This window comes from Loxodonta africana, chromosome 8 (genome assembly GCF_030014295.1).
Source record: "Loxodonta africana isolate mLoxAfr1 chromosome 8, mLoxAfr1.hap2, whole genome shotgun sequence".
NCBI lineage: Eukaryota > Metazoa > Chordata > Mammalia > Proboscidea > Elephantidae > Loxodonta > Loxodonta africana.
Genome location: NC_087349.1, coordinates 105,747,097 through 105,770,289, shown reverse-complemented (window position 1 = coordinate 105,770,289; position 23,193 = coordinate 105,747,097). Strand labels below are relative to the sequence as shown.

General features: G+C 39.9%; 1 protein-coding gene across 1 annotated transcript in view; it reads right to left on the bottom strand.

Annotated features, from left to right (window-relative positions):
• HECW1 (HECT, C2 and WW domain containing E3 ubiquitin protein ligase 1) overlaps positions 1 to 23,193 on the bottom strand; it is a 246,240-nt gene that overhangs the window by 87,514 nt on the left and 135,533 nt on the right. Inside the window, exons 11-14 of the mRNA XM_010587155.3 lie at positions 15,188 to 15,333; positions 12,876 to 12,997; positions 10,366 to 10,551; positions 2,561 to 2,695 (exon numbers count right to left, since the gene is read on the bottom strand). Coding sequence (XP_010585457.1) covers positions 2,561 to 2,695; positions 10,366 to 10,551; positions 12,876 to 12,997; positions 15,188 to 15,333 — 589 coding nt within the window. The remainder of the gene's footprint in view (positions 1 to 2,560; positions 2,696 to 10,365; positions 10,552 to 12,875; positions 12,998 to 15,187; positions 15,334 to 23,193) is intronic.

Genomic DNA, 23,193 nt, shown 5'->3' with positions numbered 1-23,193 from the left:
TCTCTTGGCACTCAGTCATATTCGGATTTCTCTTGTTACTTACCTAGGGATGTATTTTTGGCCTGGCAGAGATCATTCTTCTTTGCATTCCACTGGGCTCATAGAGGGCCATGCCCTTAATCAACTTTGAGCATAATCTCAGCACAGCAAACACAACTAGCATTTCCCACAGCCACCTCTCTATTTTTACACTGAGGCCCTGTCTCCCTCATTCTTGAGGTCCTGTGCTCTCGCAGTAGGAGGGACCAGATATTTGTTTTCTTGGAGGCTGGGTCTTTGTTTTCACTGGTAAGCTGCCTTGGGGTCAAATCTCCTCTGTCTCCCAGCTTTTCTGTGTTGCTTTCCTTGCTTTATCCTGTGAAAGCTTTGGCTTCACCAAAGCTATCAGTAGAGAGGGGATGGGCAGTCAAATGGGAGGGGTTTGAAAACTTGAAGAGCAGAGTCAGTCAGGAGGTTGATGAATTAGGAAGTATCAGTGAGGACCATACAGGTGGTTGACGCACCCTAATGCCTTCTCACTGTCGTGTGTTGGAGTCAGTGAGCCCTTGGTGTATGCCTATGGCATTTGACTGTATTGACATTCAGTGTACAGTGAAACCTGTGAGAGCCAGAAGTGAATGGGACCACCTTGTTTTTCTGGGTCTTGCAAGTTTTCTGGCTTTGACAGTGTGCAGCTTACCATTTTCCTATTGCTTTCTATTTAGTGGATACTATTTGAGTTTTCCTTCTCTGACAGCTTTCTGCCTTACACGGGCTACGGATTTTGAGAGTTTTACTATCACTGTATATGGGCTATTTTATAATATCAACTAAATCTTTTGGAATAGGTAATGCAAGTGTGACCCATGGTCTCCATCTTGTTCTTTCAATTAGAAGTGTTTTTAATATTTATGTTTTCAGCCTAATTTCTCAAAATTGTAAGAAATCTATATCTTTAGGAGGTTCAACTTCAAGTAATCAGTGTTTTTATTTTATTGATAGCAAATCTGCCTGCAGCACTGACCTTCTTTGACCATATGGAAATACTCTGCATTAATGCTGAAATAAACTTAATAATATTAAAGATCTTGGATACGTTAATAAGTTAAAATGCCATATTTCAGAGTTTTGAACTTCTCTACCTTTATCTTAAGACAATGTACTTTGTTCTTTCCGAAGTGTTATAAAAATATAACAAAGGGGACTACAGGGGTTGAGCTGAGAAGTTGGGGTGTTGTTTTTGGCAGTTTATGGATAAAAAAAAAACTAATTTTTTTATGGATATGGCAGCTGAGTGGCTGACGTCTAGATGTTCCTTACACCCAAATAATGCTAGGTTACACATGCTCACTTTAAGTATATGCAGAAAGAAGGAGTTAACTTGCTTTCAGTATATCATAAAACAGTGATACCTAAGATGAACTCTGAAAGAAAAATCCATTTTATCATATTGGCATTAAACCACGAGTGCCCTTGGCTGGGAGTATTTATGTTTCTCAGGTGATAGTGAGCATTACTCCTCAAAAAGTAGCCGTGAAGTTCATTTGTATGCTAGGCTTTCTTTATAATTGGTACAGATACATCAACAACAGGTTCGTTTCTTGAGACTTATCTTGCTATCTGGAGGAGGTCACTGTTACTGTCACAGTTTCTCCTGAGACTGCCATGAAGGCTCCCTGTGGGGACCATATATATAGATTCCTTTTTTATTTTTTTCTCCTACTTCTACAAGCTGTTTTTTTTTTTTTTTTTTTTTTTTTTAGAAATTGTTCTCAGGGCCCACATCTCCTGAAATCCTGGTGGCTCCCATGAAAAGAAGGTACAGATACTTGGGAAGTGTCAGTGAGGACTTTCAAAGGGCCTTGTTACTGATATTGTCAGAAACATCAGAAGTGTAGAAGAGCTGTATTTTGAGTTTTGGCCTGAGAAAGGAGGACAGGAAAGGGCATGGGATGCAGAAACAGTAATTCAGAAAGGCAGTGAAAGTGATGTTAAGAAAGATGGCAGCCCTTGATGCATTAGCAGAAGGTAACCACAGGTGGTGAGGAACATATAAAACCAGGGAAGAGTACCTGGTAGGAGAAGACTAGAGCATTCTTGTAGCCCTGCTGATTTTCCCCGGCTTTTAGCCTATGTGTACATTATTGAGGTTTCCAGGATCTTATAGAGAGGTAGAAGTTTGGAGTCAGCCATACACTGCATTGCCGTTCCATGGTCTTGGAAAAATTCACATGTGCCCTTCAGGCCTTAGGAAGCACAGTGCCAGCCATAAGCCTGGGGACCTACTGACCCTGCATTTCCAGTTTCCTTTAAACTAGACAGATTTTCAGTAGTGATGATTGTGTTGGAAAAAAAGGGAAGAAAGCAGGTAATCTGAAGATAGGGTTGGGAGGTAACTGGCTATCCCAGGGACTGTCATTCATTTTTCTACACAGGCAGTATGCAATGGCCTTTCCCTTGATAAGCAGGCAGCCTCAGAGCCTGTCCACACTAAGGAAGGGCTCTGGTCTCACAAGGAGGGGAAGCGTCTGGGCCACCCTATGAGTGGGTAGCAGTGGTAGGAGTAGGAAGAGGGTATTACCTCTCCAGCACTGTAACTTCGGAGCCTCTGGAGGTGCTGTCGATGGGTCAGATGATTGGGAAGACGACCATTCTGAAGAGGGATTCGGGGGTCGATGAAAGTGGTGGCTCGACTGTTGTGGTCCACAAAAAAAGACTGCAGAAAAAGGCACAATGCGTGAGAACGAATCCAAATGAACTCAATAACATAAAAGAGCACTGTCATCTTGTTTATTTCCCTTCTTCCTCCCCCAGCCACCCTAACACGTGCACACACTTTATCTACTCAAAACTCATCTAGCTAGATGGAGGACTGGAGCACTATCCTTCTGTTTACCAAGCAGTTGAATGAAGCAATAGCAGTCAACAACAAACACTTTACCCTGTTCATGTGGCTTATAAAGTAGGGATTATAAAGCTTTATTCAACACAGAACACAAGAGAAATAAAGCCTTTGGTGGAGTACAGTAATAACCAAAAAATAAAAGACCAAGCCCATTGCCATGGAGTCAGTTCTGACTCATAAAAAAAAAAAAATTTTTTTTTTTTAGTTATTAATAATTTGTAGACCATTTTATCCAGATTTAAGATAAATTGGCTTTTCTTGATTATAGAATTAGCACATTCTCACTGAGAAAAAGTTTTAAAAGGATAAAAATAAATAGAAAGAAGATAACCATAATTACCCTAAATATTACAACCTAAAGATAATCACTAAAATATTTTGGTGAATTTTTTTCTAGTCTTTTACCACATACACACAGATATATATATATTTCCCCCATAACAAAATCTACAGTTTTATAATAAGATATTTTCACTTATTATTTTGTGAATATTTTCCTAATTTAGTAAACACTATGTTAACACAGAATTTTAATGAATATATGGTATTCAGTTTGAATAAATGTAAAATAATTTCAGTACTCTCTATTGTTAGACATTTTGGACTTTTTAAGTGCTTTAAAATAATGCTTCAATAAACACTCTTGTACGTAAATTTTTTGAGGCATGTCTGAATACTGTATAAACCATAATACATGACAAAAGTTGTTCTTTAAATTTAGAAACAAACAAATAAAACAGTTACTCTTGACTCTATTCCGACTCATGGTGATTCTACCACGTGTGTTAAGAGCAGAACTGTGTTCCATTGAGTTTTCAGTGGCTGGTTTTTCAGAAGTAGATCATAGGCCTTTCTTCTGAGTTGCCTCTGGGTGGACTTGAACCTCCAACCTTTCGGTTAGCAGCCAGGTGCTCAGTCATTTGAGCCATCCAGGTACTTCATAAGTTGGAATCGACTTGACACCAACTGTTTTTCCATTAACTTAAAATTATATTACTCAAATCCTGACTTATTTTGGCTATTTATTCCGTCAAATTGATGAACAGAATCACATTAACCTACCATAAAACTGCATTTCTTCCATCTCCTTTCACGTTTCTATTTGATTTCTTAATCTATAATGTGATATGGTGTTATTTGGCTCACAAGGCATATGATGATCATCTCTTCATTTTAATTGTGGCACTTGTTAGTATAAAATCTTTCTTTGACCCCATTTCCTGCTTCTGGATATGAACCCTCCTGTGTATGATATTGATACCTCACTGCTGATTTTTGTTATTTTCACACTATATTAAAATTAACATTTTATTTTTAAACTCTCTGAGTCATATCTTAGGTATGTCTTTTTATAAACTGGATCTGTTTGTTACCAAATCTGAAAGTATTTTCCTTTTAATGGGTAAGTTTATCCTATTTCTACTCATTGCCGTAATTGTTATGTCTGGCTTAACTTTTGTTATCTTGTTTTTATCATTTCTATTTTCTTTGTTTCCCTGTGGATTTTTTTTTGTTTTGTTTTCTGTTATATAAACTGTATTTTGTTTGATTTGATCTTTTGTAGAAATTTGGAAGAAAAAAGTTCTGTTTCAAATGATACAAATTGTTGCATTTTAAGTTTGTCAAATAACTATCGTTGGCCTCTGTTTTTCAAATTACCTAATTTCACTTCCCTTATGATTCAATGGCACACAACAACAATAACATTCAACTAAGAATTTAGCACAACGTTCTTTCCCCTGTTCACTTTCTCTCTTCCTGTTTCCTCGTGTTTTTCAGTCCAGTCTAGGTGTATTGATCCTGATTATTATCATACAATTATTCTATTTTTATTATAAATATTTTTCCATATTTTATGTAGGATTTATAAATATATTTTAGAACATTTGGATAGCAATTATTTATATTTATTCATTTAATTTATTTAAATATCAACCCCCAGACCTTCTATGTTACAATCTTTCCATCATGGAATTTTCCTTTTGCTTCATTTGTGATCCATCTGGAGAATGGCTTTTGGTGTTTTTTTCACAATGGGTAGAAGAGTAGGGTAGGCTTTGAAATCTTCCACATGAAATTTTTTTCAAGTGTCCTTACACACAACAACAACAATTCATCTGGATACAGGCTTATTGGATCTTTTCTTATCAATATCCTATAATTATTGCTCTATGGATTTCTATACATTAGTCTTATGGACGGAAATTTTGAAGCTTGTCTGATTTTACTCTTTTTTAAGTAACTTCTATAATATCGGAAACCCTGGTGCCATAGTGGTTAAGAGCTACGGCTGCTAACCAAAAGGATGGCAGTTTGAATCTACCAGGTGCTCCTTAGAAGCTGTATGGGGCAGTTCTACTCTGTCCTATAGGGTTGCTATGAGTTGGAATATAGATATAATATATATATGTATAAAATATAATATAGATATTAATTAAATTAATACTAATTCCTGTTGCTGTTGGAACATAAACCCATTGCCATCAAGTAGTAAATAATATATATAATATAAATATTAATTTAATTAGTTAAATTAATACTAATTTAATATAATTTGGAATCACTATGCCCCTATGGGGTTTATTACATATATGAACATATATGCATGCACACACATATCTGTACACATATATTATACCATATACCTACATTTTATATATATATATAGGAAACCCTGATGTCATAGTGGTTAAGTGCTATAGCTGCTAGCCAAAAGGTCAGCAGTTCAAATCCACCAGGCGCTCATTGGAAACTCTATAGGGCAGTTCTACTCTGTCCAATAGGTCAATAGGGTCGCTATAAGTCGGAATTGACTCGACGGCAGTGGGTTTGGTTTTTTTGGTATACGCACATAAAATACACTACATGTGAATACATATTTATACACACATATATGTATACCCATACACATATACGCACAAATACATACGTATGCAACCACACACAGAGGTAAGTTTTCTCTTTCTTCGGTTTTGCATCTTTTTTACATTCTTCACTGATTGAACTTGAAATTCGATTCCTTCCCTCCGCTTTGGGGGCCATTTCCACATTCATCTGATATCATGATTTGATTTTATGTGGCATCAATTTTGTTCCGCTCTGTTTTATTACTTTGCTATTACACTTTGCTTTTCATTGCAGTCTTACAACTTTTCAAACATTTTTCTGCGAGCTTTCTTTCTTTTCTTTTAAATAATATTGTGTTTTTGGTGAAAGTTTACACAGCAAATTCAATTCCCATTTAACAATTACTATACATGTTGTTCAGAGACATTGGTTACATTTTTCACAATGTGTTAACATTCTCATTAATTCCATTCTGGATGTTTCACTTCCCGTAATCTGATTTCCCTGTCCCCTTACCGTTTCATCTTTGCTTTAGGGTAATTTTTGACTATTTGGGCTCATACAGAAGATTTAAAAAATTTTTTTAAAAAACTTAATTTTGTTGTTGTTGTTGAGAACATACATAACAAAACATATATCAATTAAACAGTTTGTATGTGTTAAAAAATTTTTTTTTTATGTGTACCATTTAGTGACAATGGTTACATTTTTCAAGTTGTGCAGCCATTTTCACCTTCCTTTTCTGAGTTGTTCCTCCCTCATTAATTTAATTCACTGCCCCCTAAGGTTCCTATCTAATCTTTCGAGTTGCTGTTGTCAGTTTGATGCCATATTGATATTTCTTAAAAGAGCATAATGCTCAAGGCAGACCTTTGTACTAGGTTAAGCTTAACTACTGTTTGGTTTTAAGAAGACTTCAGGGGATATTTTTGGTTTAAAGATTATCTCAGGGCAATAGTTTCCGGGGTTCATCCAAACTTCATGGCTCTAGGAACTCTGGAGTCCATGAAAATTTGAAATTATGTTCTGCATTTGCCCCCTTTTGATCAGAATCCCTCTATGGAATTCTTGATCAAAATATTCAGTAATTGTAGCTGGGCACCATCCAGTTCTTCTGGTTGCACGACAAAGGAGGCAGTTGTTCATGGAGGCAATTAGCCACAAATTCCATGTCCTCCCATTCCTGACTCTCCTTCTTTCTCTGTTGTTCCAGGTGAACAGAGATCAATTGTTGTATCTTGAGTGCCCGCTTACAAGTTTTTAAGACCCCAGGCACCATGCAACAAACCAGGAAGTAGCACAGAAGCACTAGACTTGTTATTAGGCCAATTAACTGAGATATCCCATTATGCCATGACCCTAAACCTTCAAATCAAGAGATGAAATCACATGAGGTTTTTGGTTGTACATAAGCAGCCTCAGCAGCTACTTTTTTTTTGGTCAGCTTTCTTATTTCTACCTTCATCTCAGCTTATTTCTGTTTGTGGCTTCTTCTTCTTGACTAAAAGAAGTTACGTGCTACCATACCAGTTTTTGGATGATAAAACAAACAAATAAACAATTACTGGTAAGTCAATTCTGACTTATGGTAATCCTGTGTATGTCAGAGTAGAACTGTGCTCTGTAGGGATTTCAATGGTAGATTTTTTGGAAGTAGATTGCCAGGTACCTCTGGGTGGACTCAAACCCCGAACCTTTCAGTTAGCAACCAAGTGCGTTAATCTTTTATGCCACCCAGGGACTCCCTTTGGATGATAAGCAGCTGTCTTTTAAAAATTTTCTTATATTTTCTGAAAAAAATTATTCTATGAGATATATTTCTCTCTGATTTTGTTTTCCCATCATAGTTCTATTTCCCTCCTGTAGTAGTACCTCTCATTTGTGTTGTTATTGATTCATTCCTTAGTAGTGGATGGCTCAGTCTCATGCCCACCAGAAGACAGGAGTCATGGAGTGTCTGTAGCCCCACTACCTCCCTGGATTGTTTCAGCTCCAACCTGAAGCCAGCTGTGAGGCCCACATGCAGTCTCTCCTGAAGTTCAGCTCTTCAGCTGGGCCCTCTCTTTCTCAGACTTTTAGGGCAGCACATGCCATTTTGTTCTTCTGTCCTTCCAAAGTGCACAGATCCCAGAGCTCTTGGTCTCTGTCCTCATATGGGGTCAACGACTACATTCAAAGACACAAAACGTCTCTGCCCCAGCCCTCTGACTTCCTACCACAGAACACACTAAAATTGAAAGTTGTCCTTTCTGAATGGAGAGACAAAGCAAGAAGCAGATTGGCCAGGGTGAGGGGTGAGAAGATGCTGCTGGGATTCTGGAGCTCGCTCTGGACAGCTATGAAGATGGCTTTTACGAAGGGAGGCATGGCCACACCACTTTTCAGTCAGTGGAGTTCCTAAATCCCAGAGGTGGGGTATTCCTACACACTAGGATCCTGGGGGGGAGGGGGGTTCGCTCATTCCAGGTTATAAGGTTGAGATTGTCTTAGTCTATTTCCAACCTCAATGTGCTATGGTAATAAGGTCTCCTTTTTTCCCCAGCTTTCATCCTGGATGTTTTTTGTGGGCATTTATTGCACCATTATGAGGAAGGACAGCAGACACTACTAATTTGCCATCATATTATCCTGATACTCCACATTAACTTATTTACTACTTACATCTGGTTATAAAGTCATGAAGGCAATGCAGGCAGTCCTAGAATGTGTGTCCTCCTGCTCCTATTTTTTCCCACTATCTTAATCGTTCCTTTGTCTCCAAACTATGAAGTCCCTGGGTGGTGCAAATGGTTAGCATGCTTGGCTGCTAACAGAAAGGTCGGAGGTTCGAGTCTACCCTGAGGTGCACCGGAAGAAAGGCCTGGTAATCTACTTCTGAAAGACCAGCCATTGAAAGCCTCTGGAGCACAGTTCTACTCTGACACACATGGGATTGCCATGACTCAAAATGTTTCTTGATTAACAGAGGTGTCCTCTTGTCATTGTGGTTAAGCAATAAATATAAACATGGCCAGGTCCCAGGGGAGAGATTCCAGCTAGTGTGGCTTTGCTACTACACAGCTGTACCCAGTTCACCCCCTACTACAGAGGTGTGGTAATAGAGATGAGTTTTACTAGCTGGCTTGTAATTGTGGACGTATTTCTTTCCCACACACTTCAGAGAGTTCAGGTCTGAGACACACGAAGGGGTTTATGAGAGAAGTCTTCATGGCTCCCAGAGAACAGTGACGCCCCATCGCCTCACTGTGGGGAGCTGACATACATGACAGTTACGTCACGTGTTCACAACCACAGAGGAGAGAAGAGCTGTGCTAACACTGCCTTCACATCCAGAGACCTTTCTGCTGGCAAAGCTTCTGACTCCTTTTACCAGAAAAGAGGGACAGATTCTCTCAGCCAAAGGTCATCAAAGATTAAACCAAAACCAAACTAGCTGCTACAGGTGAATCCGACTCATGGTGACTCCATGTGCTTTACAGTAAACGGTACTCCACAGGGTTTTCAATGGCTGTGATCTTTCTGAAGTAGGTCTCCAGGCTTTTCTTCTCTCGAGGTGGGTCTGGGTGCATGCAAACCACCAATGTTTTGGTTAGTAGCTGAGCGCTTAACTGTTTGCACCACGCAGAACTCCATAAAAGATTGAGAAAAAAAATTACACTGGGGCAATTCTTCAGTAAATTGTTTGGCCTATCCTATGAATACATTGAGAAGATTGATGATGATTAAGGGAAAAAAAATTCTCACTTTTGCAAATTCAGCTAGGTTTCTAAGTAAGGCATTGCTTTGAAGAGCCAAGTTTGCTTAAGATGACTCAAAGGCAACATGCAAGCCTATAGCATAGTCCAGGCCTACGATACCCTGTCCCTGTTTGCCAGGTGTTTTTAATGAGAACTGAAGGCTTATTAGGGAAATCACAACCAGGAATCTAATAATGCCACTCCCATTTAACTAATAATATTACCCCTGAGAGTTTGCTAAGGAGGAAAAATGACAGAAAAAATCTGGCATCATGTTTCAAATCTAAATAAAAAAAGATACAGAGCAGTTGTTCTCCACTAGGGATGATTCTGCCCTCCCCTCTTCTGCCACAGGACATTCGGTGGCGCAGTGGTTAAGAGCTTGGCTACTAACCAAAAGATCGGCAGTTGGAATGCTCCAGGCAGTCTTTGGAAGCCCTGTGGGGCAGTTCTACTCTGTCCTATTGGGTTGCTATGAGTTGGAATCGACTTGACGGCAACGGGTTTTTGGAGACATTATTAGTTGTCGCACCTGGGAGAGGTGCTACTGACATCTTACAGTAGCTAGAGGCAAGGAACACTGCTGAAAATCTTACAATGCACAAGACAGTTCCCCCCAACAATAGTGCCGAGGTTGAGAAACCTGTGTTGATAGTTAATGCCTCCCTTCGTCCTGGTGACCAAAACCTATGGAACAGTTCTATTCTGTAACATATGAAGTCGCCATGAGTCAGAATCAACCTAACGGCCATGGGTTTGGTTGTTTTGGTTTTTCTCCTGGTGACCAGCATCATGTCCCTGAGACACACAGACTTTCCTCTCCCCACCTCATTCCTCCTCAGTTTCTCACTTGTCTTCTCCTTAGTGATCAAAGTGCCATATATCAGTCTCACTCACCTTTCCCTGTTGGTCCGTTTTGATCTCCCAGCCCCGGGGCAATTCCAGCCGGGTGTCTGCGAACATGTTGATGAAGTTCACCAAGTCCCGGTTGTGCTGATAGCGTTCAAAGTTGCGGGCATCCCGCCGGACTTTCAGGATCATGTGCTTTAAGCAGGTGCTACTGGTGAAGACTCGGTAGGCACTCTGAGAGGGTTCAGGGCAGGTTGGGGTTTGGAGTGGGGGATTAGAGAAACACAGACCAAGCGCATGTTCAGCAGCTTAGTGTGGTGTAATGTGATTGCTACACAGTGATTTATTGTGAGCCTTGAGATGGAGGCCTCAGAAGCAGATATCCTGCTCAACAAGTAAACACATATCATAGAAACACATGGGCCTGTGCGTGACCCCACTCTGCCTGACTCCTTTGCAGACTGACACTGCTGGCTTGGCTCACCTGAGTCTCCCGCTACCTCCTTGATTATCATACCTCTCTCTTCTCCACAGTTCCTTTCCTGACACCACTGCAGAGGTCTGCCCTTGGTCTCCTTATCTGTCTAAAACAGGGAATATCAATTTAGGGTCCCCAGGGATTTAAGGCTAGATTTCAGAGATCTATCACCCCTTTGATACCTTATGCAAAAATTTGTGTGTGTGATGTGGTTGGGGGAATGAGAAGAAATCAAGAAAGTTTCAAGAGTTTCTATTCTGCATGTGCCAAATGACATTGCTATGATCCATGGTGCGTGTGTGTTAAAAGCATAGACTGCAGTAGCTGGAGAGGGCTGGCGCAGTGGCTCCTGCTGGCCCAGGTCCCACCTGGGTGCCTGGGCTAAGGGCTTTGATATCTGCCATACTGGTCACTCCTTTGTGACTCACCAATGGACCACTGAGCAGTCAGAAGGCAGGGCTCTATCAGGGATGGATTATCCAATAAGCAAGATATGCACGGGCTTACTTGTGCTTAGTTGCTAATCTGTAGTGCACAATTTCACCTGTTTTTCAGTGGTGACACCAATGTGAAATTATTAAGCCCAGATTAGTAAATAAGCACAAGTAAGCCTTTTTTTTTTTTTTTTTTAAGCCTGTGCATACCTTGCTCAATCCACCCCTGCTCTAGGTCTCACTACTGGGTGTCTAGAGGTTTCTCAGCCATAACCTGCTTCAATCTGATCTCCTCCTGCCCCATCCCATAATCCCCCTCACCTAATCAGACTCACTGCACTTGGTTAGTGGAAGCACACCCAATTCAGGCACCCAGACCAGAAACTCCTGCATCATTTCTGAGTCCTTTACTTTGTCCACTTTGTATCACAATGGTCACAAATACTGTGGATTCCACCTCAGAAACAGCTCTTTAATCGAGCCATTCCTCTCCCCACTCCCAGTTGTTTCCTTAGGTCAGCCTTGATCACCTGCCACTTGAACGGCTGCTGATTAGCCTCTAGCCCTTTACTCTCCTTCACGTTTCTGCCAGAGAACGTGCTTCCTAAACCAAACCTGACCCCGTAATGCCAATGCCTCAAATTCCTGCTGCTTCCTTGTTGCCTCTGGAAGTATATCCAGACTCTTTAGGACTTCACTACGTCCTTCTCCAGCCCTCCTGCCATCTTGGCAGTCACCCACACTGCAGCCACACAGGACTCCTCACAGTTACGTCCTTTACAATATGCCAGTCCTTCCACCTGGAATTTCTTCCCCAACTACGTTTAACCTTCAAGACTCAATCCAGCAGTACTTCTTCCCCTCCCTGTATCTGCAGTCCTCTCCTCACCCAGATGGCCCTGGGTGTTGCACCTTCCTGTTTCCGGAACATTTTGTTCCTACCTCAGTTCAGTTAGGCCCTATCCTGTCCTTTACACTGACCTTTTTACATGCCTGTTGCTCCATGAAATGAAGAGTTCCTACTCTGACCTGTCTTTGTGATTCCAGCACCTAGATCTGTGCCTAAACTACAGAAAATGTTTGTTGAATGGAATTAACGAATTAACGAATCTCATGATACCATGTTGTTGCTTTCTTGAAAACTGCAAAGAATGAAAAAAAAAAAAAAAGCTACATATGTAAAATCGAATCAAATGTAACTTAAACATGATATTTGAAACTAATTATATCAAGAGGAAATCTGGCTATTTTTCTAGGAGAAATCTATTTAAAAAATTTTCTAGTAAAAGTGATTTTATAAAATGGTTCAGACTGAAAGGAATCTGGCAACTTAGCAGTCTTGTTCCTTTAAAATTTTAACTATAATGAAAAGACATATTTGTTCCAAAGCCTTTGCACTGACATGAACTCATTTGAACCTAACAAAAGCTAGATGAGGTAAGAGCATCCCCCAACCCAACCCTTTTTCTTTTGGGGAGAGTCATAGATAAAAAAAAAAAGAGTGGACTGAGCTGTCTTTTTTTTTTTTTTTTTAATTTCTTGCCCAGGGTAAAATGTTCCCCTCTCTGATCTACCAATGACTTTGCAAAGCTGAGTTTTGGTTCCTGACGAGGCCAGGCCACGCTTCCTCTGTTTGCAGTACTCACGTAATTGGCATGAAGCACGGTGAAGAATTCGGGGTTGGTAATGAACTTGACAGCTGGGCACTGCAGCAGCAAGGTGATTTTTTGTGAGTTCACTGGTGAAAGTGACCCATCTCTCCTCAGGTCTGGAGAAAACGAATCAAAGTGACAGAATGCATTGGAAAAAGTCATCGCAAACACAGGATTGCTCTCCACACGCCAGCAGCATACAGTCAGAACTGCCTGTGGTTTTTAATAGTTATAGGACCAGGTGTCATATAACTTTATGGACGTCCGTTATAAGAATAAGGAGCCCTGGTGGTGCAGTGGTTAAAGCGATCGGCTGCTGACTGAAAGGTCGGCAATCTGAAACCACCAGCGGCTGCAAGGGAGAAAGTTGTGGCTTTCTGTTTCTGTAGAGATTTATAGCCTTGGCAACCGTATGGGGTCGCTATGAGTCAGAATTGACTTGATGGCAGTGGGTTTTGGTTTGCTTATAGAATAATTATTTCCTAAATGGATCCCTTGAGTTAGGCTCAAGTCCTTTTACACTTCCTTCCTTTTATCCCAATGACGCTTTCTTATTTTCTTGACAAGTTGTTAACTAATCATATCTATGATAGACTTTTTGCACAAATGGCCACAAGTCTTTGCCTCCCCCTAGCCACACCCATTTGCAAGGTGACTTTGCAGATTCTTCCCTTCTTCAATCAGGCCAGCTTTGTGTCTTGCTTTAACCAATAGAATGAGGCAGAAGTAATGACGGGCCAGTTCTGAGCTTAGGCCTCAAGAGATGCGTGTGTTTCCACCCTGTCCTTGGAAACCTGCCACCATGGTGAGAACAAGCTTGGGTTAGCCTTCTGGAAGATAAAGCCCCAAGATCAGGGTCTAGCCAGCCCACAGCCAATTCCGTAGCTGATCAGACAAATGTGTGAGTCCAGCTGAGTCCAGAAGAACCGCTCAGTTGAGCTCAGTCAAATTGCCAACCTGCAGAAGGGTGGGATAAATAAACTGAAAACCAAGCCCGTTGCTGTCAAGTGAACTCCAACACATGGTAAGTCTGTATATGTCAGAGCCATGGGTTTTCAGTGATCATCAGGCCTTCCTTCTGAGCTGCCTGTGGGTGGATTCAAACTGCCAACCTTTCGGTTAGTAGCTGAGAGCTTACCTGTTTGCATCACCCAAGGACTCCTTGGTGGGGTAAAAAAACAAAGATTATTTTAACACGCTAACTTTCAGGTGGCTTATTAAACAGCAAAGGCCAATTGATCCAACGGCAAACCCAGAAATATATTTCCTGTTCCTTCTTCCTCATGTTCCTTATTATTATTTGACCATTTTACCGCATCTCTCTCCAGGGCAGAACAAAGAAGTTAGTAACAGTATAACCTAAACTAGTCAGTTTGGTTAGTTAGTTGGTTCTGGTAAAGCAGAATGGAGGTAAAAAATGGCTGGTAGAACCGTGTATGTGCATTTAAAAAATTACATGGACACGTCCGACATTGTGCATTACCATCGATAACCGAGGCCTGGTTGGATGAGAATCACAGAGCCTGTTTTCTTAGACTGCGTTTCTAAGCCTTCTTTTTGTAAATTAAGTCTGCCACTATATAAGTTAATTTAAAAAGAAAGCAGATTACTAGGACGTCACTATGATCATCTTTTATCATTATGGGCATAAAAGGTAGAAGCAAGTCTCCTATGCTGTTGGAATATTCTCATCTGAGTTCCACTCAGGAAGAGCCAAGGAGGTGAAAACCAAGCCCCTGATGGATGCTGACTGACTGTATTAGGCCATAAATTGCTCTTGGATGGTGTGGATAGCTGTAAGCCATTGGAAGGCCTCTTCACTCCTAGGTTGTTCCCTCAAGGGGAATTATATTTTTATTCTAAAAGCAAACAAGTAATTACTCCCAGTGCTGTCATGTGGTTCCTTTGAAGTAGACAGTGAATTTTTAGTGCATGTTTTATTTAGAAGTAGAAAAACCCTTAAGGAACCAACAAATAAATAAGCCTAGCAAGAAATTATTAAGCCACTGAAAAAGTTGTTCAAACACTGGAGCCAACCCAGCCCAAGTCCCCTGAATTCATATCTGTCCTTGTCTCCAGACCCCCAAAACCAGGGTAGTGGCTTCCTCTTCTCTGTGAATCTGTTCTGTTTGCTTAACCCTGAGGGGTCATGCCTCTCTCTCCTCACCTTGGTCCTCTGCCCATTTCATTGCTCTCTTTACTCCCAAGTGCATGCCTATCCCATGAGGTAGGGTGAGGAGCGTGTACGCTTTGCCATACAGCCACTGGGTGCCACCCCAGGTTTCTGGGGACCCCTCTTCCAGTACCTAAGGTTGACTGAGAAGATTCAGCCTCTGAGTCACTTCCACCGCCTCCTCCTCCACCACCTCCTACTGGGACTTGCTCACAACTTTGGCTTCCAGAATCTTCCTCAGGCCTCTCCGTTGCAATGGTTCGCTGGATATTTTGATACCTTTGCATCAGAAAATGGGAAGACCAGAGTTAACTTTGACTTGTTTGCTTGTTTGGGTTTGATGCTCTGAATCAGATAACTGGAGAAATCTGTAAAGAATTGAGAATTATCTTGAATATCAGGAAGAAAATTTTTAAAGTTTCCAAAGGTAGACAAAACAATTAGCAAGACAAGTATCGCTAGAAGATCTGACTTCTTTTTGTTTTGTAAGCTAGGATAGGTTTCAAGTGTTTTTTTTTTTTTTTTTTTTAATACACTTTATTTTTTAGGGTAGTCTAAAAATCGACTCGACAGCATTGGGTTTTTTGGTTTAAGTATGATTGCATTTTAAAAATCAACACATATAATAATAACTAACCATATAAAACAGCCTGTGTCCTGCATTAAACGAAATCAGGCTAAGCCGAAAATAATGGTTGGAAAGTATATTAAAATGTTACAACTAAGATATCAAATTACCTCCACATTATTGTTATAAGAATAAAAACTAGAATAATATTTCTACTCACTTATTTTTATTTGACAGGCAATTGATATGGTTGGGCAGAGGCTGTGCAAATATTACACGCTAAAAGCGTGCTGGTAGATAAATAAATGTGTTCAGCTTATGCAAATGCTAAGTTTACTTTCCTTCCCCAATTGGTAGCTTAGTCAATTGGTCAGCCAGCCAGTCACCTAGCCAGGTATTTACTAACCACTACAGACAACAGCATGATAAGTGAAGAAAAAATCGAAGTTATCAATGAATTCATTCTATTTGGATCAACAGTCAATGTCAAGAAATCAAATGATATATTGCATTGAGAAAAGCTGCTGCAAAAGACTGCTTTAAAGTTCCAGCACTTGGATGACTGAGACCTGACCCAAGGCATGGTCTTTTCAATTGTCTCATATGCATGAAAAAGCTGGACACTGAAAAAGGAAGACAGAAGAATTAATGCATTTGAATTGTGGTGCTGGCAAAGAATATTGAATGTACCGTGAGCTGCCAGAAGAACAAACAAACAAAAGAGTCTGAGAAGCACAACCAGAATACTCCTTAGCAGCAAGGATGGTGAAACTTCGGTTCACGTACTATGGACACAGCATCAGGAAAGACCAATCACTAGAAAAGGACGTCACGTTTGGTAAAGGTCAGTGAAAATGGAGGAAATCCTCAATGAAATGGATTGACACAGCAGCCACAATGGATTCAACGATGGTCTCAAACATATCAATGATCATGAAGATGGCACAAGACAGGGCAATAGTTCATTCTATAATACATAAGGCAGCTACGAGTTGGAATTGGCTTGAGGCAATTAACAGCAACAATGGCAACAACAACAATATGCCTGTTGTTGGACTTTCAGATCAAAGAAACTAGAACATGATATTTACCTTTGAACACACACAGTCAAGATAGAACAAGTTAATTTTAAAAAATCTAACTTTAATTGATTATTTAAAACGAGAATATCTATTATATTACTGCTTGCTAATAAATATTTGTGAAAAACCCGTTGCTGTCGAGTTGATTCTGAGTCATAGTGACCCTATAGGACAGAGTAGAACTGCCCCATAGGGTTTCCAAGTGATGGATTCGAACCGCTGATCTTTTGAATAGCAGCCAAATGTTTAAACCAATGTGCCACCAGGGCTCCTAAATATTTGTGAAAGTACAGTTAATTAATTCTGGCCATTCTGAAAGTATAGGAATTAATTTAGGAAACAGTTTTGTAGTGATTTCTATTAAACTTCTGGCACGATACTAGGCCCTGGGGGTGGGGTACGGCAAAGATGCATAAGAAGGTAAGAACTATAATAGAGGATGTTATAAGTTGAATGGTGCATCCCCAAAAGATGTGAACATGACCTTATTTGGAAATGGGATCTTTGAAGATGGTGTAGGATGGGTCATAATCCCATTGGAGCAATGTCTTACAAAAGAGAACAGACACAGATATAGACAGAGGAAGAACGGTCATGTTATAACAGAGGCAAACACAGCTCCAAGATAAGGAACACCAAGGATTGCTGGCAGCTCCCAGAAGTTAGGAGAAAGGCATGGAACAGTTGGTGTCTCAGAGTCCTCAGAAGCAACCAACATGGCTAACATCCTTGTTTGGACTTGAAGCCTGCAGAACTGTAAGATGATAAATCTTTGTTCTTTAAAGCTCACCACCTCCTACCCTTTCCGGTATTTTGTTACAGCAGCCCTAGGAAACGAAGACACAGTTATGCGCAAACAATTATGGGATTATAGAGGAGGAAGTCAGTGACCATGTGGAGAATGCTGGTGAGGGTTCACAGAGTATGCGGGGTTCAGGTTAGGCATTGTACGGTGAGAAGGTAGGTACCAGGTGGAAGGCAGGCATGAGGGACTCCCCTGCAATGGGGGCATGTTGCAGAGCCACAAAGGCCTGATCGAGGGTGATGTGTTCGGGGAATGGCGAGTTTTAATAGGGTCACTGCAGCCCCCTGTAATTGCTTACACGCTGCTGTAGCACACTCTGCAGTTGTCAGGGTGATTCTTGCAGGGACAAATCTGATCTTCGCAATCACCTGGTCACGAATTAAGGGAAAATCCTTCTTGCAACACTGAGAAATACTTCCGTATCACTGGGAGGCAGTGATTATTGCAAATTTCTTGTGATAACAGCAGGTTATCAAAAATTGATGTGTGATCACATCTAAGATAGATAAAAGCATTACTTTCTGTGGCTGCATTTATCAAGTCAAATCACCAAAACACTTTAAAATGCTTGGAAGCAATAGGTGAAGATAAGTATTGAAAAGCCTGGATACTTATCTAGAGGTTAGCTGACCTTCCTAAGCAGTCTTTCTTTCAAGAAATAAGTATGTTCTCAAATTGTTAAATTCCTTTTCTTTTTATCTGTCCAGATGGATGCAGCAAATGCAACTCCCTATTCAGCAAAGTCCAGCTGCCTCTCCCAGCTTGTTCAGCTCCAATGGAAGGCACAGAATTTTACATATCCAAGGCTGCAAAACCACTTTAGAGGGTGTGTTCAAGAAGGATTTGGCCTAATTTTTATGATGCAGGGTGTAGGTGATACACCATGAACTTTCATGGGCTAATTTTTATGCCCTACATCAAGGTGCTTCCATTGATTCCACTTTTTTTTTTTTTTAGTTTTCAAACAGTACTTCTTGTACATATAGCCTGATGATGTTCTCCCCTACTTTTCAATCTGCTAAACAATTTCAGTTGATTTGTTCTGGCAAGACAGACCTAGATGCTAATTCTTGCCTACGGAATCTCAACATGGTCTCTTTGTGAAACGAGCTGGTTGGTGTCCTCCGCATTTTCAGTTAAAGGAGTTTTGTTACCAAACCAAAAAAAACAAAACAAAAAAAACTCATTGCCGACAAGTTGACTCCGACTCATCGTGACCCTATGAGACAGAGTAGAACTGCCCGATTGAGTTTCCAAGGAGTGCCTGGCGGATTCAAACTGCTGACCTCTTGATTAGCAGCCGTAGCACTTAACCACTACGCTACCAGGGTTTCCAGTTTTGTTACAGTTTCCATTAAATGACTCCCATGGACTTTTGGTGTGTTTATATCTAATAAACCAGTTATTGAAAGTTTGTTTCTAACACATTTTGTTTCTGTGGGAATGATTGTAGAGAACTACACTGTCAATGAAAATCCTTTCTGGTTCTCATTGGTGACTCATGTTGTTGTTGCCGTTAGGTGCCATTGAGTCGGTTCCGACTCATAGAGACACTACATACAATGCAATGAAACACTGCGCAATCATGTGCCCTCCGCACAATCATAGCTATGTTTGAGTGCATTGTTGCAACCACTGTGTCAATCCATGTCATTGAGGGTCTCCTCTTTTTTGATGACCATCTACTTTACCAAGGATGATGCCCTTCTGCATGGGCTGGTCTCTCCTAAGAACCTGTCCAAAGTATGTGAGACAAAGTGTCGCCATCCTTGCTTCTAAGGGGCATTCTGGCTGTACTTCTTCCAAGACAGATTTGTTTGTTCTTCTAGCAGTCCATGGTATATTCAAGATTCTTTGCCAACACCATAATTCAAAGCCATCAATTCTTCTTTGGTCTTCCTTATTCATTGCCCAGCTTTCACATGCGTATGATTTTCAGTTTCACATTGAAAATATCATGGCTTGGGTCAGGTGCACCTTAGTCCTCAAAATGACATCTTTGCTTTGTAACACTTCAAAGAGGTCTTTTGCAGAAGATTTGTCCAGTGCCATACGTTGTTTAATTTCTTGACTGCTGCTTCCATGGGCATTCATTGTGGATCCAAGTAAAATGAAATTCTTGACAACTTCAATGTTTTCTCCATTTATCATGATGTTGCTTACTGGTCCAGTTGTTAGGATTTTTGTTTTCTTCATGTTGAGGTGTAATCCATACTGAAGGCTGTGTTCTTTGATCTTCATCAGTAAGTGCTTCAAGTCCTCTTCGTTTTCAGCAAGTAAGGTTGTCATCTATATATCACAGGTTGTTAATGAATCTGCCTCCAATCCTGATGCTGTACTCTTCAGATACAACCCTGATGCATACCTTTCCCAGTTTTAAAACATGCAGTATCCCCTTGTTCGGTTCAAAAGATTGCCTCTTGGTCTATGTACAGGTTCCTCATGTGCACAATTAAGTGTTCTGGAATTCCCAGTCTTCACAATGTTTTCCATAATTTGTTATTATCCACACAGTTGAATGCCTTTGTAGAGTCAAAACACAGATAAACATTTTTTGTTTTCTCTACTTTCAGCCAAGATCCACCTGACATCAGCAATGATATCTTCTGTTCCACATTCTCTTCTGAATCTGGCCTGAATTTCTGGCAATTCCCTGTTGAGGTACTGCTGCAACAGTTTTCAATTATCTTCAGCAAAATTTTACTTGTGTGTGACATTAATGATACTGTTCAATAATTTTAGCATTCTGTTGGATCACCTTTCTCTGGATGGGCAAAATATGGATCTCTTCCTTTTGGTTGCCCAGGTAGCTGTCTTCCAAATTTCTTGGCTTAGACAAGTGAGCGCTTCCAGCGTTACATCAGTTTGTTGAAACATCTCAGTTGGTATTCTATCAATTCCTGGGACCTTGTTTTTTGCCAATGCCTTCAGTGTAGCTTGAACTTCTTCCTGCAATACCATCTGTTCTTGATCATATGCTACCTCCTGAAATGGTTGAATGTCAATCAAATCTTTTTGGTACAGTGACTGTGTTTCCTTCCCGTGTCGTTCAATATTTTGCCCATGGAATCCTTCAATATTGCAACTCAGGCTTGAATTTTTTCTTCAGTTCTTTTAGCTTGAGAAATGCTGAGCATGTTCTTCCCTTTTGGTTTTCTAACTCCAGTTCTTTGCACATTTCATTATACTACTTTACTTTGTCTACTTGAGCTGCCCTTTGAAATCTGTTCAGCTCTTTCATTCATAATTCAGATCATTTCTTCCATCCACTTTAGCTACTCTATGTTCAAGAGCAAGTCCCACAGTCTCTTCTGATATCCGTTTTGGTCTTTTCTTTCTTTCCTGTCTTTTTAATGACCTTTTGCTTTCTTTATGCATGTTGTTCCTGATGTCATCCTACAATTTGTCTGGTCTTCAGTCATTAGTATTCAATGAGTCAAATCTATTCTTGAGATGGTCTCTAAATTCAGTTAGATATACTGAAGGTCATACTTTGGCTCTTGTGGACTTGTTTTAATTTTCTTACTAGGTGATTTTCATGTAAAGCATGTACAACAGTAGCCAGAAGCTCATATTTTTGTCTGTGTGTTTTGAATAGAATGGAATTGTCCATTTTTTTTTTCATGGTTGATATAATTAAGTTTCAAAGTGCATTAGGTGTCACAGGTGTGTGCTAAAAACTCAGTTTTCTATTCTTCCTAGTCTCTCTCTCTCTCGACTATTCCTTTAGCTCGATGAGTACTTGACATGTCAATGAGACCAAATGTGGATGCAATTACAACTGAAATTAAGCCTGCAGTTTGCATTCCTGGCAAGTAAAAGTGTCTCAAAGCCCCAATCCTGGTCTTAAAGACCAAGATGTGGGAGATGGTTCTTTCTGTGTGCTTAAAGCCTGAGAGATGCTATTTACAGTTCAGTTTTCAGGTTAAAAACAAATGACATTACCTGACAGCAGCAAAGTACACATTCTTCTCCCAGACCCATGGATCATTCTCCAGAATAGATCACATTTTAGGCCACAAAGTAAGTCTCAACAAATTCAAAAACATTGGAATAATACAAAGCATTTTCTCTGATCACAATAGTATAAAAGTAGAAACCAATAACAGGAAGAACAAGGAAAAAAAATCAAATACATAGAAACTGAATAACACCCTGCTTAAAAACTACTGGGTAATAAAAGATGAAATAAAAAAAATTCCTATAATCAAACAAGAAAGAAAACACAATATACCAAAACCGTTGGGAAACAGCAAAAGCAGCTCTGTTCAGAGGTCAACTTATAGCAATAAAAGCACACATCAAAAAAGAAGAAAGGGCAGAAATCAAAACATTAACCCTATAACTCAAATAATTAGAAAATGAGCAGCAAAAGAATCCTGTAGGTGCCACAATAAAAATTAGAGTAGAAATAAAAGAAACAGAGAACAGAAAACAATAGAAAGAATCGACATGACTAAAAGCTGGCTCTTTGAAAGGATCAATAAAATGGACAAACCACTGGCCAAATTTGCATATGAAAAACAGGAGAAGAGGCAAATAACCTAAATAAAAAATGAGATGGATGACATTACAACAGAACCAATGAAATAAAAAGGATCATAACAGAATACTATGAAAAACTGTCCTCTAACAAATTTGAAAATCTAGAGGAAATAGACAAATTTCTAGAAACATACTACCTACCTAAACTAACACAAACTGAGCTAGAGATTTTGAATAGGATCATAACAAAAGAAGAAACTGAAGAGGTCATAAAAAAATTCCCAACAATAGCAACAGCAAAAAGCCCCAGCACAGACAGCTTCACTGGAGAATTCTACCAAAAATTCAGAGAAGAGTTGACACCACTTCTACTAAAACTATTCAAGAACATAGAAAAGGGAGGAATGCTCCCAAGTTCATTCTATGAAGCCAGCATAACCCTGATATCAAAGCCAAAGACATCACTAAAAAGAAAACTATAGATCAATATCCCTCATGAATATAGACGCAAAAATTCTCAACAAAATCCTACCCAATAGAATTCAACAGTGTATCAAAAAAAACTAATACATCCTGACCAAGTGGGACTCATTCCAGGCATGCAAGGATAGTTCAACATTAGAAAATCAATCAATGTAATCCACCACATAAATAAAACAAAGGAAAAAAATCACAGGATCATCTCAATTGACCCAGAAAAAGCATTTGATAAAGTCCAACACTCATTCCTGATGAAAACCCTCAGCAAAATAGGAATTGAAGGGAAATTCCTCAACATAATAAAGGGCATTTATACAAAATCAACAGCCAACATTATCCTCAACAAAGAGAAACTGAAAGCATTTCCTGTGAGAATGGGAACAAGATTACCCTTTACCACAACTCCTATTCAGCATTGTACTGGAAGTCCTAACTAGAGCAGTGAGGCAAGAAAAGGAAATAAAGGGCATCCAAATTGGTAAGGAAGAAGTAAAACTACCCCGGTTCGCATGACATGATCCTATACATAGAAAATCCCAAATAGTCCACAAGAAAGCTACTGGAACTAATAGAAGGATTCAGCAAAGTGGCAGGATACAAGATTAACATACAAAAATCAGTTGCATTCCTCTATGGCAACAAAGAGGATCTTGAAAAGGAAACCAAGAAAACAATATCATTTACAATAGTCCCCCCCAAAAGATAAAATATTTAGGAAT